Source organism: Peromyscus maniculatus, chromosome 1 (assembly GCF_049852395.1).
Source record: "Peromyscus maniculatus bairdii isolate BWxNUB_F1_BW_parent chromosome 1, HU_Pman_BW_mat_3.1, whole genome shotgun sequence".
In the NCBI taxonomy this organism is placed as follows: domain Eukaryota; kingdom Metazoa; phylum Chordata; class Mammalia; order Rodentia; family Cricetidae; genus Peromyscus; species Peromyscus maniculatus.
In genome coordinates, this window is record NC_134852.1 from 175,159,206 (window position 1) to 175,176,469 (window position 17,264).

The 17,264-nt window shown below is 38.4% G+C and overlaps 1 protein-coding gene across 3 annotated transcripts in view; it reads right to left on the minus strand.

Moving 5' to 3' along the window:
- Smc5 (structural maintenance of chromosomes 5) overlaps positions 1-17,264 on the minus strand; it is a 71,743-nt gene that overhangs the window by 16,118 nt on the left and 38,361 nt on the right. For all 3 annotated transcript variants that reach the window (XM_006985377.4, XM_006985378.4, XM_016003869.3), the window contains exons 12-17: positions 13,662-13,756; positions 11,840-11,972; positions 10,771-10,944; positions 10,508-10,677; positions 8,235-8,358; positions 7,699-7,821 (exon numbers count right to left, since the gene is read on the minus strand). In XM_006985377.4, the coding sequence (XP_006985439.1) occupies positions 7,699-7,821; positions 8,235-8,358; positions 10,508-10,677; positions 10,771-10,944; positions 11,840-11,972; positions 13,662-13,756 (819 nt within the window). The remainder of the gene's footprint in view (positions 1-7,698; positions 7,822-8,234; positions 8,359-10,507; positions 10,678-10,770; positions 10,945-11,839; positions 11,973-13,661; positions 13,757-17,264) is intronic.

Here is a 17,264-nt window from a genome sequence, read left to right on the forward strand (position 1 = left end):
CGTTTTTATAATATGTTTTCAATGCCACTATTTTGAACTTAGCCATCTTGACAAGGAAGCACATAGTTAGGCATATGTGTGTGTGTGTATGTATATATATATATATATATATATATATATATATATATATATTATATGCAAATGTATTTTACAATACATTCTGGATACACAAGGGAGCTGCTAACTAAAAATGCCATTTAATAGATTATAAACATGAAAGTCGAGCTGAATAAGGACAATTTCATTCATTTTTCATCTTCTGGGGAAAGAAACTATAAACAAAAAAACTTATCTGAATAAGTAGCTCCAAATGTAGATTTTAAGTTTTTGTTTTGTTTTGTTAAAGCTAATTTAAAATCTGAGCATCCTGCTGTTGCCCTGAGTCATAGAGATACTGTGGATATCATTCTGCAGGACCAGGCCCTCCATGTGCTCCAGCAGGTCATAGATGGGATAGATGTTAGGATGGGCCCACCCAAGGCCCAGGATGTGGGTTTGGGTGGTAGCTGAGCTGGTCAGTCTTGGCCACTGGGCCAGCCCCCTCAGGTGAGGGGCGGAGCCAGCTCTCCTATGCCCATGCCAACAGGGCAAGCTCTCCCATGTCTATGGTGAGGGGTGAGGCCATCTCCTATGAGTGCAGGGGTGGGGTGGGGGTATGGAGCCAGCTCTCCTGCTGCAGTGTTCATGAAGGGCAGGGGCTGACTCAGCATGGACCTCAGATTTCAACACGCATGGTTCCCATGACCCTTTGTGGTAATACGGGCCATGGACATTTACACAGACACCAGTTGCAGCAGGGTCACAGACCCAGACATGGCCCTCGGCAGCAGCTTGGGCCCAGATGTCACCATCTAGGCAACACAAGCCACCCAGATCTGTATGGACCCAGCAGCAGCTTGGCCCCTGGACACCAACATGGTCTCAGGTGGCTGACCAGTCAGATTCTGGGCAACAGCACAGCCCTCAGAGGAGTTTCAGTGAGAGTCCATTGACGACAGTATGCTAGAGGCCAGAGGCCTTGAACCAGACCAACAACTCACTGCAATGAAAATTTGTGGGTGGAGCTGATTGGACACAAGGGTACACTGCGTGACACACCGCAGCTCCCGATGCCTCTGAGTTGTTGGGGTGGGGATGTCTAAGAGATCCTTAAAACAACACAAGCAATTGTCATTGTCTTTGGCTGCTTCTCAGAACTTAAGGTAAAACACTATGAAGATACTGCACACTTTAGACACAGGACTTGAAAGAATTCTAGAAGCCTCCCCTCTGAAGATTAGCTCTCACAGTATGAGAAGGTGCCATGTATGCTGCCAAGGGAGAAAAGTACTCAAAAGTTCTACCCAGCTGCTAATCATGTGAAGCACATCAGCTGGGCAAAATGTCCTCTATGGTGTGATGATGGCATTTTATAACAATAGCCATCTGATAGGACTTAAGGCCTGCTCAATAGGAGGGAACTCATGGCTGGTCCTGTTAACCTAGCCAACCGCCCATAGCTGGAGAGGTCACAGACCCTAGAGGAGAAACTACTATTGTCATTTTCCTAAACCTGTAACTTCTAACTGTATTCTAGTGTAGCTCTTATCCTTCATCAAAGATTCTTCTGTAGCAGATGGAGACTACTACAGAGATCTACAATTTGTTAAAATGTAAAGAATAAGTGAATAAGGGGTACACAGACCCAATTAGTATATCTATAATACAACCCCCTACCCGCCCCACACACCTAAGTTTCAAGGAACATCATGGAAGATGAGTGGAAATATTTTTAGAGACAAAGGACGGAGATGCCTACTGCAAGATACTGAGATATGAGCAGATGCTATAGCCATGAAATCTCATAAACATGGGTGTCTATACAAAACCTGCACACTGACCACACCACTGGATACACCAAAGGGGACAGGGCAAATGCATAAGGCCCCACACCTAGATGAAGAACTATAAGCAATCAATGGCTGAAGGACAAGACCTCTTATAGGTTATCCAATCTGAAGTGATCAACCCTAAATGTATGTACATATGAGCATCACTAGTTAGACTCAGTAGGTTGTATGTACACACACATACTACCATATGCACACAGATATGTGTATATATGTATGTAACAATTATAATTATAAAAAAGAGGTCATGAAGTTAAGAAGGAATTGGGGAAATACTAAAAGAACTGGAGAGGGAGTAGAAATGATATAAATAGTGCATTTGTGTATAAAATTTTCAAAAAATTGATTAAAAGATATGGGGAAGTGAGGAAGTAGCCAAAGACAGTATAAGCCCCATGGTAGTTCAGTAAGAAAGAAGCCCCTGATTGCTTTAAAGCACAATTCTTGTTGATCTTTGTTGGTGGAACTGGGAAAAAAAAAAGAATATACATTTATATAAGATAGAGCTGTAAAGCCAAGTTAATCAAAGACTATTTGGATTCTTGCTTCAACTCTAGCCTTAGATAGTTAACTGAGTATAGAAAATAATCTATCTGTTTAAGACACAAAACAATTCCAAAATTTACCAAACATCTTCAATTAATAGTTCAGAAAAAATTACTTTAAGTATGTATCTTAAGAAATGATTATTACCTACTCTCTGAAATTCTTTCTATGGAAAGTTGAATTGTTAGGAAAGTTGTACAGAAATACCTGATGGATACTAAACTAGGAAAAGCTTTTCCTGGAAGGCCCTCTTGTGGAAAAAAGAATTATCCACTGACTTCCCTGTTCCACTTAACAGTTCAGTAAATAAAATAAGATTCAAACAAAATAAAAGCTACTTCCTATATGAACAGAATTAAATTTAAGTTCTAAGTATCATGCCATTAGTAAAAACACTGGCTATAAATTAATGTATTTCTTCAGTTTTTCAGTGAAGGGATTATAACCACGCCTATATACCCAGATCCAACCTAATTGATTGCTAATTATGCCGTAGATACTAGACAAAACACATATCTGAAAATATGAAAATCATTAGATAATTTTCTTAAACGCTAACTTGAAATTTAACTTGAGATTTAAAAACCCTAAACTGACTGTTTAATACACAAGCTTATGAATTTCAACCTTCCTTTGTCTTAAATGGAATCTGGTAGTATAGCTGGAGCATCCCTATCTGGAGATCTGAGTTCCTATTCAGAAACACTGTCATGATGCAACGAGTGCAAAGCCCCTCCCTTCATCCATGGTAAGCCCAAGTCAAGACACAGCTGCAGCAAACAGGTATCACCTTAGCTTCACACTGTGTGCATGATGTGTACATAAAATATCATGCAACTGTGTTCTGCCTTTGATCCATCCCTAAGGCATTTCATTATGTTTAATACAAATCTCCAAAATCTGAATCTGAAATGGGAAACGCTTCTGAGAACAAACATTTGCAGGTGAGGGATACATAAAACTGCAACAGTGTTTATTTATTAAGTGATCCACCTGTCTCTGGAGTTACAGACATGTTGCTGTGCTTGGCTTTTTACAGATTCTAAACTCAGGCTCTCATGCTTGTAAAGCAATCACTTTACCCAATGAGCCATCCACGCAATCCATTTCTTGCCAGGTTTGGTGATGTACCCTGATGATGCCAGCCAGCAAAAAGCAGAGGCAGGTGACCTCTGTAAGTCTGAGGTCAGCCTAATCTACACGAGACCCTGTCTCAATAAAAAAGCAAACTGGAGGTTCTATATTAGAGGTGGTTTTGCCTGCTAGCGTGTATGTGGCAATGCCTTTAGAAATTTTAATTGCCACTACTGGTGAGTGAGTGAGTGAGTGAGTGAGTGTGTGTGTGTATTACTATTCATTCTTTTTAGGTAGAGCTGTCAGTGGAGCTGCCAATGCACAGGATAGTAAGTCTCTTAAAGAAACAATTACCTGTCCAAATGCCAATAGTTCTGAGATCACAACACCTTGTTCTAGATAGAAGCTTATACAGAGAGAAATTTGGTTATTTCCCAGTGTCATTTCATAAGTGGTAATATGTCATCAGGACACACATCTCTAACACTATCATTTCTTCTTCATTCATCAGCTAGAATATGTCTATAAAGATCCTATTTCTTTCTTTCTTTATTCCTGGTAATAAACAGTTCACATATTAAATGTATGACGATGGAGCTAGAGAGATAACTCAGCAGTTAAGAGCACATAATGCTCTTGCAGAAGATCACAACTCTGTAACTCTAGCTCCTGGGGAGCCAACACCCTCTTGTGGCCTCTGCAGGCACCTGCACAAAAGTTGCAGACACTCAAAAAGACATGTATGTACACACACAAATAATAATGGGCACAGTGGCACACCCCTTTAATAACTGCACTTGGGAGGCAGAGACAGGTGAATCTCTATAAGTTCAAGGCCAGCCTGGTATACACAGTTGAGTTTCAGGCCAGCCAAGAAAAAAACAGCAAGACCTTCTCTCATTCTCCTGCCAACACCCACTATTTAAAAAAAAGTAGGACGAATGCTCATTTCTCTAGAATTATTCAAAATAATGAACTGGCTTTTCTAAATGTCCTCTAATCTAGTAAGATTTTTAGAGAATCATTCTAAATGTCGATTTAGGCATTCCTGATACAGTCAACTTACTATCCCATCATCTATGGCCACTTAAGAGTCTTCATGCCGGGCAGTGGTGGCACACGCCTTTAATTCCAGCACTCAGGAGGCAGAGGCAGGTGGATGGATCTCTGTGAGTTCAAGGCCAGAGTTTCAGGAAAGGCTCCAAAAAAAAAAAAAGTCTTCATTTAGGTTCACAGAGTCGTCTTCTGGGATTGTTCGTTTTGCTTTCATGCATGACAAAAATCAAGGTTTACCTACGCTTATTTACACACACATTTCTTTTTCTAGACTAGGAATCAACTATTTTATCCAATGAGCCACTTCAGTACAAAACAGTACTTTGAGGCCATGCAGATGGAAAGAGGAAATGTTTTATTTTCTTTAGGGGAGGGTGATTTTTTGTTTTTTTTCTCTTTCTGAAACAAGAGTCCACTGTGCAGTACAGGGTATCCTCAAACTTATCCTCTTGACCAGCCTCCTGAGTGCAGGCAATAAAGCCATGCACCACCATTCTGCTAGGCTTGTCTACTCACCTCTCCCAGCCCCATTTAGAGAAAATGTATTATGAAGTTATTCTGGTTATTTCTAACTCAATGTCTTTAAAGTTTGTTTCATTTCACTTTTGTTTGTCTTGAAGAAAAATTAATTTTATTTGTAGGTTATTTCAAAGTAGAGAAAAAACCTAACAACTAAAACAAACAAAGATTAGGCTCATCTCCTAACCCATAAACAAGTAGGAAGGTACTGGCCTATCCTCAAAGGGCTTCTTCACCACAATCCCCTGACCATTTCCTACAAAGTGGAAAGACAATATACATCCCTCTTCTACTTCACTTAGTAACATATGTAAGATGCCAGGAACTTCCTAGTAAAACAGAGGTAAGACTTTAGTCTCCCACTCATTTAACAGATTTCATGAATCTACAGAAGATCAGAAGTTTCAGTGTACTAGTCAATCAATGACTGTTAGGAAATCTGCAGAGCTGCATAAACATTATAAATTTAATGTTATATTTTTATCACTCTAAAAAGATAACCATAGCCATGATTCTTCTATTTTTACCCTTTCTGAAACATTTTTTCTTTTATATGTATGTTTCACATTCTGTAGATGTTAAAATTTACCTAAAAAAAAATTTAGTAGAGAAATTATAGACATTCATATTTAAGAACCTGATTTATATTTGGCTATTTATTTGAGATGGGGGTCCATGTTGCCTATGTTGACCTCAAACTCCGAAGCTCAAATGATCCTGTTGCCTCAGCCTCTCAAGTGCTACTAGGATTATAGTCATGCATCCACCTGGCCATAATTCCATCTGCATTTTGCAGCAGTAATTTTTATAGCCCATGTATTTATACACAAAACATTTGCTCTTAAGTTCTATTGCCCCAACTCTTAACACCTCTTCTTTGTACATGACTATCTTTGTGCAAATACTTTACATGATATTCATACCTTCTTAGCTTCTTGGAAGAAAGTTTATCTGTTGGCTTTTGACAATGAATAATACTGAAACACTCCTTATTTCCCTGTCCTAAAGCATCAACTGATATAATAATACTGATATCTAAAACAACAAACAGCAAGTAATATGCCATTTTATTTCTCTTTCTTTTTCAGACTCACAACTACACAGTTAGTATATGTATCACTGTCCCTTTATGACATAGCTTTTACTCTTTTCAGTAAGTTCTTCAAAGAAGTTTGAGATTCTTAAGTCTAGACAATGCCAGCATTATTAGACTATTCTCTAGTCTGAACAGTCTCTCTCAGTTTTGGCTTTTTTCATACTAGACAGCTGAGCTTTCCATGGTTAAAGGAGCCTCATCTCTTTAGAGAAGAGTGCCCAGTGGCAGTTTGATTTGGGGGTTCTTGATAACATCAGGCTAGTTTTGACGTTCCTACTGACTTGTGTTGTCCCATTGTATTCTGGAGTTCTCAGGTAGAAGTGAAGAATGTGATTAGTCTTTGAAAATGAGTGTTAAGAGATTATTTTTTATTCAAGAATTCCTTGGATCACACCTGAGTATATTTTAAGGGGGTAAACTCAGGATGTTAGTGGGCAATGTCAGAAAGACTAACCTTATAGAGAGTTGTGAACCATATGACATCAGCATTTACCATGACTTCCCAAATTTAAAACAGGAGGTCTGGAGACTGAGTACAATCACATAGCTAATGATGCAACTATGCCCATGTAATAAAAACTCAATAGAAATCCTGCAGCGTGGTGCAGCATCCTGGCTGGTAAGCACAAGGAATCATCGGGACAGTGACACACTACAACTCCTCATGAGAAGGGCACTGAGACTCCTCTCAGATGGTGTTCTTATGTCTCATTATGATAAAATTGTTGTTCAGAGTTCTGTGCTCTTCTAGTGCATTACCCACCACAAAGGGGCCATAGAAAACCAGGGTTTTGTAGCAGATGGTCACAAGTACAGATGGTCTAGGTTCCTTGAATTTACAGCCAGTGAATTAAGGAAAGTGGTCTACAGGAGTATTCCTTATAAACTGTCGAACGTGATGCTAACTGTATGTGGTTAGTATCAGAACAGGACTGTAGAACATCGACAGGGATCCCTCAAAGTTCAGTTCTGTCACTGCACAAGTTGTCCTATTTTTGAGAAAGGAATTTGGACATTAAAAAACTAAGTAACAACAAAAACAAAAACAAAAACGAAAAATAACTGTCACCATCTCCCTGATGCTACATCTTTAGAATTAAGTTTGTGTATTCCCTACTTCTTGAGCAATTTTATTACTCCACTGCCAAATATTAAAGTTAAGGTTAAACTGTTGTGATAATCCATCCACTCTTACACATTTCAAGTACTGCTCCCTTATTAACAAAATGTATTTTATTTTATTAATAATGATTATTATTATGTCTGAGAGCACAGGTGTACACACTAATAACTCTGTGGAGTCAGCTCTCTCCTACCTTTCCTGGGTTCTGGAGATTGAACTTCAGTCAGTGACATTATGTGGCAAGCACTTTTAACCAATGAGCTATCTCACTGGCCTCTAAAATTTAAATCATATAGGATACAACAACTGCACATTACAAATGATAATATGTGATGTATACTTCAAACTGGTTTGAGGATGGACTAAAAAAAAAAAAAAGGACAAACATTTATTACCTCTGTGACACGCAGCTGTGAAGATGATGCCATGTAATCTGCTTCTAATTTGTTCTTCTCAGAGATTACTGTAGTATTCTGAAGAATCAAATCCACTTTCTGTATATGCAAAGAAGTGCAAATCTACGAGCAAACAACCCATAAGAATTTTCTTTATGTTGCCTAAGCTTTACAACTATGAAAAATGCCAGTTTTTTCAAAACTAAATTATGAATCATGAAAAATTAACATCTTCCTACTGTGACTGATTGACATCTCCATCAAATAGTTCATATAAAACTACTTAAAAAAGGTAATTTCCTATATATTTAAGTCATCTGGAAGAAAATAATTTAGCTTAATAAGTAACTTTTAAAATTCTCTGTAAGCATTAAAACTTAAACAAGCTGAAACTAATCATAAAAAACTCTTGCTTATTATTACTAAAACAGAAAAACACTTAAGAGATTATTTCCCACAAAATCCTGTAAAAATTACTAAATTTTAGTATCTAGCAATATTTTTTTTAAATGTCAAAAATTAAGAAACTGTCTTACCTTTACCAAGCTTGTTAATTCAGTAACAAGTTTTGCTTTCTGAACATTTATTTCTTTTATTTTGGTACTTGCTTTGCGCTCTTCCTCTTCCAGATTGCAAGTATCTTGTTCCATCAGCCTTATACTGTATGATAGACACACATAATGATGGAGAGATCAGAGCTAAACACAGGATCAAGTCCAAAGCCTTAAGTCCCCTGAAGCTTTCGGGGTTATATAGTAATAATAAGCAAAAGTAGAAATGTTAGCTCCTAGATTAAGCATCTCTTAATACAAATCACTCAGGATCAAAACATATTGTGCGGTTCTATGACTGGCACAGTCTAGTGTCAGGAATGGTGCTGATGGAGGCAGAAAGGGAGCTTGAATTGCCCCTTTGTTATTCATTGATAAGGAGAACTTGATAAGGAGCTTAAGCTTTTTCATCTATAAACTGAAGATGATAAAATTTCCTCCCACTAAATTTTGGAGAAAAAAAACACGTAACATAGCATAATATCTGGCCGAAAATTTATTTATTAATATAAGCTGTTATCACATTGTTCATGAAACACAATCCTTAAGCAGGTAGAGCTGATCCATTGGTAAAAACAGAAGAAAAATCAACCCAGGGTTGGGAATGTAGCTCCACTGGTGGAGTGCTTGCCCAACAAAGCATAAAGACTTGGACCCAATCCCCTGTAGCAGCATTAATCAGGAGTGGTGATGAGGCAAAGGCAGGAAAATCACAGGTTTAAGGTCACACTCTGCTACACAGCTAATGTGAGGCCAGCCTGAGCTACATGAGCTAAACCTTGACCCTATGCAAGAGTCCTAAAATTATCATTAAAATAATTTTATAAATTAAGAAACAAAGGTTTGAAAAGTAAATCACCTAGGATTATGGACATTAAGTGGTAGGATAAGTTTAACACCAACTTAGTGTCCATGGTCTTTCCATTAAACCATGGTGACTCCAAGGGGCTCAAAAAAGGGCAGAAGTAGTAATAAACAAGAACCATCAAGAACAGGGGATGGTGTACAAAGAAGAGTTGCTGAAGAGAAAAACAAGATTCTGAATAATTATGAAAGCTGGTCTTAGGAAGCACAGGTTGGAAGCCAGTAGGAAATTTTTAAAAAATAAAAATAAAAAAAGGTTTTTGCAATAGTATTTTGGATTAACTACATAAAAAGTCCAACCATCACCCCAGAAGTACAAAGTGTAGAAAGAACACAAATAAAACATTTGGGCTGGTAACTGGCAAAAAGTCACTGTGTTGCAAAAATGATTAGATTTTTCAAAAGAAAAGAAAAGTTTTCAGCAATAGGTCCAACAGTAAAGCTTAAATGGTTCATCAACAATTGAAAATTGGATTAAAATGAAGGATTAAAGGTGATAAACAAGGCCAAAAATTGAAAAAGAAAACCCAGAAAAGAAGCTATTTGCTAAAAAAAAAAAAAAAAAGTTTAAAAACCAAGAAAAATTTCCTAACATATTTTATTGTTTCCTTCTTTAAAAATTTATTTTTTACTTTCCCATTTCTTTGAATCTAAATTTATTTTCTGAGAAATTAGTATGACAACTGCATTCACATCATTTCTACATTCCTTCCTCCCTCACTACCAACTACTGTATGCCCCATCCCTCTCAAATTCACGATTTATTATCATGTCTCTCTGTGTGTGAGTTCATTTAGTGGTTTTCATATGTACATGTATTCAGGGCTGACCTCTTGGGATTAGATAACCTATCAGGAAGCTCTTCCCCAGAGAAAACTGATTCCCCAGTCTACAAGCCATAGACTGCTTGTAGCTCTTTATCTATGGTGGGTCTGGTGAAATGCCCTCAGTCTATGCTGGCATGTTTAGCAGGCCAGCAAAATATCCTCAACAGTGCAACAGTAGCACTTTCATCTTGGGGGTAACCAATAGCTTTCTACTTGGACTTAAGGCCCACTCAATAGGCTGTATTTCACATCTGGTATTATAACCCTAGTCAATTACCCATGGCTAGAGACGTCACAGGCCCTAGGAAAGAACCTACAATTTACCTGTACCAATGTAATTTCTAACTGTATTCTGAACATTTATATTCACAGGCATTAAATGGGTCACAGGATTGGAAAGAAAACACTTTGGTCTGACTGCCCTTGCCCTATGGACCACCACTGTAATCTGAGCATTAACACTGAAACTTTAGAAATGACTATGAACTGTCGCTGACATCACAGGACTGAACCAGTAGGCCCGCACTCCGTGTTTCGTTAAACTCCCCACCCAAAGCTACAAGATACCTTCCAAGCTTGGAGCTGATTTTCTGCTCCAGTTGTCTTTTTTTGGTTTTTCTTTCAAGAAGCTCCTTCTTCTTCAGTCTCAGCTCATTGTCTTTGAGCTCGAGGTGCTTGTTTGTGTCACGCAAGGCCACCAATCCTGACTCCACTGCTTCCAATTTTCTATTAATTTCCTATGGGATATGCAAATTGTTAACACAAACTTTTCAAGTTCTAAAGCATTAAAACCCAGCCAATAATTTAGTAACTATATGCAGTGAACCAACCTTCAGTTGTTCTTCCAAGTGTCTTCTTTGCTCCAGATCCACAGTGACAGTGAGGAACTGGGCTACTTTCAGGGATGTGTTACTAGAAATAACTTTATTTGAATAGAAAGAAGTTTTTAACACATACTTTTCTTCTGCTGTATAAATTTGTTTTAATCGAGTTTCTTGTATTACCTATAACATAAAGTAGGAGTTCATGAACATTCTAATTAAAAACTATGATACATGCTTTAAAGGACTAAAAAAATAAAGAACATAAACCAGGAGAATTCTAGAAGACCAATATACCAGACTTAAAATAACATTACTTAACCAATATCTTAAAATGTGGTAAATGTTCTGGAAACAACATAAAGGAGGATAATGAAGAGAACTACAGGTAGGCCTGTAATTGAGTCTTAGTTCACACACAGTATCAAAACATAAACTTAGTAGTTTGAAAAACAAACAGTCTAAGCTGGGCACAACTGTAATCCCAGCATTTCGGAGGCTGAGAAAGAAGATTAAGGAATTCAAGACCAGACTTAGCTACACAGTCATTTAAGGAGAGCCTGCCAACATGACATTCTGTCTCATAAAACAAAAACAAAACAAACAACAACAACAACAAACCTCTCACAATAGAAAGAAAAGCCTGTTCTAAGAGAGATTTGTTCTGTCCTTGCTTACAAAAAACTTTAAGGATTTATTTGCTAAGAAAATAATCCTATGAAAAGTGGCCATTTGTTTATTGAGACAGTCTTAAATAAAAGCTTTAAGAAAGTGAAAGCTTACCAGAATAGACCTATATCCCCTACCATTCTATTGTACACTTGAAAGATAATATGATTTAGAGTGCAAGATTTTTAGAGATTAAATCATCATATACACATCAAGTAAGGCAGAATAAGCTAAGAGCATTCAGGCAAGTTTTAACTTTACTTAATTCTTCTAAAAAATAAAAGTATTTATTAATTTGTTTTGGGTAATTCTATCACTTCTGTTATAAAATATTAGTTAATAGTCCCAGTTTTATGTCCTACTACAACTGTTAAATAAAAAGAGAGTTTCTATATCTTTACTTTCTTACCCGTTCAATTCTTTCTCGGGTTCTTTCAGTTCCCACAGGAACTTCATGAATATGATACTGGCAGCAAAGGTAACTCATCACAGGATCAGGTGCATCAAACAGCTCTCGCAAATATGAAAAAAAGCCATACTGTCTGAAAAGAAAAGGACCAATTTAAAATACTACTTTAAAAACCTGATTACCAGGCTAAAGAGATGGCTCAGCAGATGAAATGCTTGCCTTGCAAGTACAATAAAAAAGTCTGCATGCTGTGGACTGGAGTTCAAATCCCACGACCCATACAAAATCTCCAGGTAAGGTGGCATTGGCTTATTATTCCAACAGGGAGGTAGAGACAGTGGATCACTGGGGCCTCAAGCAACACGGTCTACCCTACTTGGTAAGTTCTAGGACAGTATGAGACTTTGTCTTTTCTCTCACTCCACAAAAAAAGTCTGAGGAGAGCAAAGTATGAGAAATGATATCGGAGGTTGTCTTCCACATACAGGAACACACATATGTGCACTCACAGACATACGACCTGATTATTGACAGTCGTCAATAAGCATTAAGTCAAAGACAGTGTGATGGTCTGAATGAGAGTGGCCCCCACGGGCTCACGTGTGAACACTTGGTTCCCAGTTGGTAGAACTGTTTGGGAAGGATTAGGAGGTGTGATCTTACTGGAGGAGGTGTCACTGGGGGTGGGTTTTGAGGTTTTGGAAGCCGACATCAGGCCCATTTTCTCTCTGCCTTGTGCCTGTGGATCAGATGTGCATTCTCAGCCACTGCTCCAGTGCCTGCCTGCCTGCCAGGGGCCATGCACCCCACCATAGTGGTCATGGATTCTATTAATTCTCTGAAACTGTAAGCAAGCCTCTAATTAAGTTCTTTTTTTAAAGTTGTTTTTGTCATGTGTCTCTTCACAGCAATAGAAAAGTAATTAAAGCTGGAGGTAGTGGCGCATGCCTTTAATTTCAGCACTTGGGAGGCAGAGGCAGGTGGATCTCTGTAAGTTCAAGGCCAGCCTGTTCTACACAGTGAGTTCCAGACAAAGCTACACAGTGAGACTCTGTCATGAAACAACAGCAAAACAACAACAACAAAAAACAAAGAAAGAAAAGTAACTAAGACACATTTTAATAATGGTAGAGAAGAAGGCTTTTTACATTTTAAAATCCCTTGTGCTATTTTCTTCCTTGCTGCTAAGCTTAAGCCTTTTATGATTACAATTTTTTTTACAAACTATCTTTTTCTGTTCCTGTTCTTAATTTCTTAAATTAAGAATGTCTAGTTATATCCAGAGATTAGATATTTACATATAACTGTATAAAACTGCATTTCTTTACATTTAGCCCTTACAGATATTATTACTATTATTATTATTAATTTTCTAGACTCAGGGTTTCTCTATTTAAGAGCCCTTGCTGTCCTGGATCTTGCTCTGAAGACCAGACTGGCTTCGAACTCACAGAGATCTGCCTGCCTTTGCCTCTCAAGTGCTGGGATAAGGCATATGCCACCACCACCCGGCACAGAAATTACTTTTACATTAGAAAATGATTCATTACTTCCTATTTCCAATGGCTAACCTATGTCTTTTACTTCTAGTAAAAGATATGTAGTATGTTTTTTTAACTAATCTGATACTGTTCTAATTTGAAAAATCACCTGTATGAAACATGAAACCTGGCACATTCCTAAGTGTGAACTTTTCTGCTTAGACTTCAGCAGATCACCTAAGACAGATTAATACAGCTTACACCAAACACTATGTGAAGAATTAAAAATCACTTAAAATTATTCAGTGTTCAAATTAATTCTAATAATACTTTCAACTTACTTTAACTCATTCAGAGATCTTGAAGGTGCTTTGTCTGCATATGAAATCTTGGGAGCAATAACAGCATTTACTCTTAACTTCTTATTGTCACGAACCTAAATCAATAATAAGAGACAATACTAATTACCATGTGCTTAATTGAAATAATTTCTAAAGTCACCATACTCCCACTGGCATTGCTAGGATGATCAGCAATTTAAGCAAAGCATTCATTATCTTTTATTTTTTCCCTTTAACTTTACTCCCCACAAATTCAATATGAGCTTTTCTACTTTATGGGTTTCTCTGCTTTTGGTTTTTCTGCTCAAGATGGGGTCTTACTTATTCTGTGGACAGGAACTCACTATGTACCCCAAGTTGGCCTCAAACTCACAATCTTCTGCATCAGCCTCTCAAGAGCTGGGATTACAGGTATGTGGCCTTACACCCATCCAAGAATGCATTTCTTTCAGAAATATGTACCGAATTTTCAGATGAAACAGAATGTTTGGAACTGGCTTCAAAATATATAGATGGCAGTTATACTTTCATTAATAATTCTTGGCAGGATTCTTGCCAAGTGAGAAGCTTCACAATACTCGAATCTGTTTCAATCTTTGGCTGATTCTTCAACTGAAAATGCACAGGTAACTTGCAGTGGACCATGAGAAGGCAGCAAACAGACGTGGGAGAGGGCGCTGAGCAGGAGGGCCAGGGAGATGGCTCAGTACATAAAGTGCCTGTCATGAGTTCATACCTAATACTCACATAAAAGCTGGGTAGGGCAGCATGTATCTATAACCAAAGCACTGGGTAGGTACAGAGACAGGAGGATCCCTACAGCTTATTAGCCCGTCAGCATAGCCAATCAGTAAGTTCCACATTAAGCAAGAGACTCTGTTTCAAAAAATAATGTGGAGTTTCCTATGACTGGATTTCCAGCATTCTGTATCCACTGCAAGCACTTAAAAATTTTTTTAATAATAAAAATTTATTCTATGTGTTTTTTACATCATCTATCTTGATCCAATTCATTCCCCATCCCTTCGCATCCACCCTCCACCCCTGCACCTCACTCCCAATAAAATAAAATTCAGGAGAAAAAAAAGAAGAAAATAAAATGAGAAAAATTTAAAAAAGAGGGGGAGGGTTTAAAAATTTCATCATAGAAGCTGCAGTGTGACCCAACAAGTCACACCATATACTCCTTGGTCCATACATCTCTACTTTCAAGTGTTCACTGCAAGGAATCATTCGTCTGGTTCAAGGTCCCTCGTCTATGGGTCTATTGGGCTGCCCTGGCGAGGTGCAGGACCTGTTCTCTGGAGTATTATTGCAAGCACTTTTATATCATGTAATAAACCAAAAAAACCTCTGTTGGAAAAAAAATATGTGGATGGAAAGAGGAAGACACCAGATGGTGACCTCTGGATTCCACATGCTATGCCAACACACACACACACACACACACACACACACACACACACACACACCCTTCAGTTGCTAACAGTTTGAAGTTTGAGTCCAATTAAGTTCACTGCTAGTCAGTCTCTTCAGAAGATAACTGACCCTAGGGGTATGATCTGCAACTCTAGTGAGCAATAAAAATTCTTATGTATGAAAATTAAATGCTATCATAGCTAAGAGAAAAAGCAGTCAGAAGCTGACCTCACAGGAACACAAATGTCAGATTTAGCACACACAAATTTTAAAGTAGTTAAGCTTGTTCAAGAAAACTATTACCATACAGAATAAACAGATGGCTAACCCTAGTGGACATAGTAAACAAACAGATTTTAATAGAAACGCTAGATAAATAAAATGCAATATCGAAAATAAAAAATTCACTCATGGAAAAGGGTTTGTGTATAGAATATATAAATAACAACAAACCAAGAAAAAGTGGAACATCAAGAAAACAAACAAGCCATTTTAAAACATGAGGCATGAACTAAGGAGAGTTCCCAAAGGTGAAACAAAGAGCCGAGAAACACTTATAGAAATGCTCACACCCTCAGCCATCTGGGAAATGTGAATTAAAGTTACTCTGAGATTTCATCTTATCCCAGTCAGGATGGCAAAGATCAATAAAACAAAGAATGGCTGTGACGGATAATCTTGGTTGGATCGTTGAGGTCAGAAGACCCACCCTACATCTGGACCACACCTTCTGGTAGCAGCCCACACGAAAGGACATGGAAGAAGGAAGCTGTGCTTTCTGTCTGCTTGCCCTCGTTCACTGGCAACCTCTTCTATCCTAGCCATTCCTTTGCTGGTGTTAGAACCTACTTCTTTGGGATTCCAACAGGGACAGAAAACTTGCAGGTGTATAGAACCTCCCTGGGACTCCAGCACCAGACGGGATTGCTGAGAAATCTAGTCTGGTGTGTGGTGGTAATCTAATTGTACTGAAATGTGATTTTGATTGTATGTTAATAAATAAAGTTGCCCGGGGGTCAGAGCTATTAGAGCCATAGCAAGAGTGTGGCGGTGGTGGCACACGCCTTTAATCCCATAGATATCTGTGTGTTCAGGGATATAGCCAGCATTGGAGACATATGCCTTTAAGACCTAGGGGGCTGTACATTCAGACAGTGACGAGGCAGTCACGTGTTTGGGTTTACAACCAATGAGAAGGCAGAACAAAATACTTTAAATAGACGAACAGACAGGAAATAGAACCCTCATTCGGGAAGCTGGGACACCACAGGTGGAAGGGTGAGATTTTAGCTCTGAGCTCTGACCTCTCGGCTTTCTCTTTTGCATTGTTTCTATGTTTCTTATTTAATAAGACGGTTGGTTACATCAATACTGGTGGACTGAACAACTACTGGATCCTTGGTTTTTCCATCAGGAGACACTATTACTGGACTACTTGGACTATAAGCTGCTCTAATAAGTCCCTTTCATATGTATGCATGTTCATTCCATCAGTTCTGATCCTTAGCTAATCCTGACCAATACAACAGCACAGGCTGGCAAAGATGCGGGGCAAGAACACATGATTCATTGATAATGGACTAAGCCTCTGAATTGTAAGCTGGCCCCTGTTAAATGTTTTTCTTTATAAGAGTTGCTGTGGTCTGAGTGTCTCTTCACAGCAACAGAAACCCCAACTAAGACAGGCCATAAAACATACATTTAACAAAAGATATGTAAAAAATACATTGGTATGTAAAAAATACATTGGAGCCGGGTGGTGGTGGTGCACACCTTTAATCCCAGCACTCGGGAGGCAGAGGCAGGTGGATCTTTTTTAGTTCGAGGCCGGCTTGGTCTATGGAGAGAGATCCAGGAAAGGTGCAAAGCTATACAGAGAAACCCTATCTCAAAAAACAAAAAACCACAACCCAAAAACATTGGGCTGGGGAAAGGGCTTAAGGGGTAAAGTGTGTGCCTTGTAAGCACACACTTTGATCCCCGGAGCCCATATAAAAAGAGTGGGGGCAGACATGCATACTTGTAATCCCAGTGTGGAGGAGGTTGAGACAGGCAGATCTCTCAGACTTCGCTGGCCAGCCAGCCTACTCTAACTGGTAAGTTCTAGGTGAGTAAGAAATTTGGTCTTAAACAAACAAACAAACAAACCCAAAAAACCAAACCAAACCAAAAAACCATCTCTAC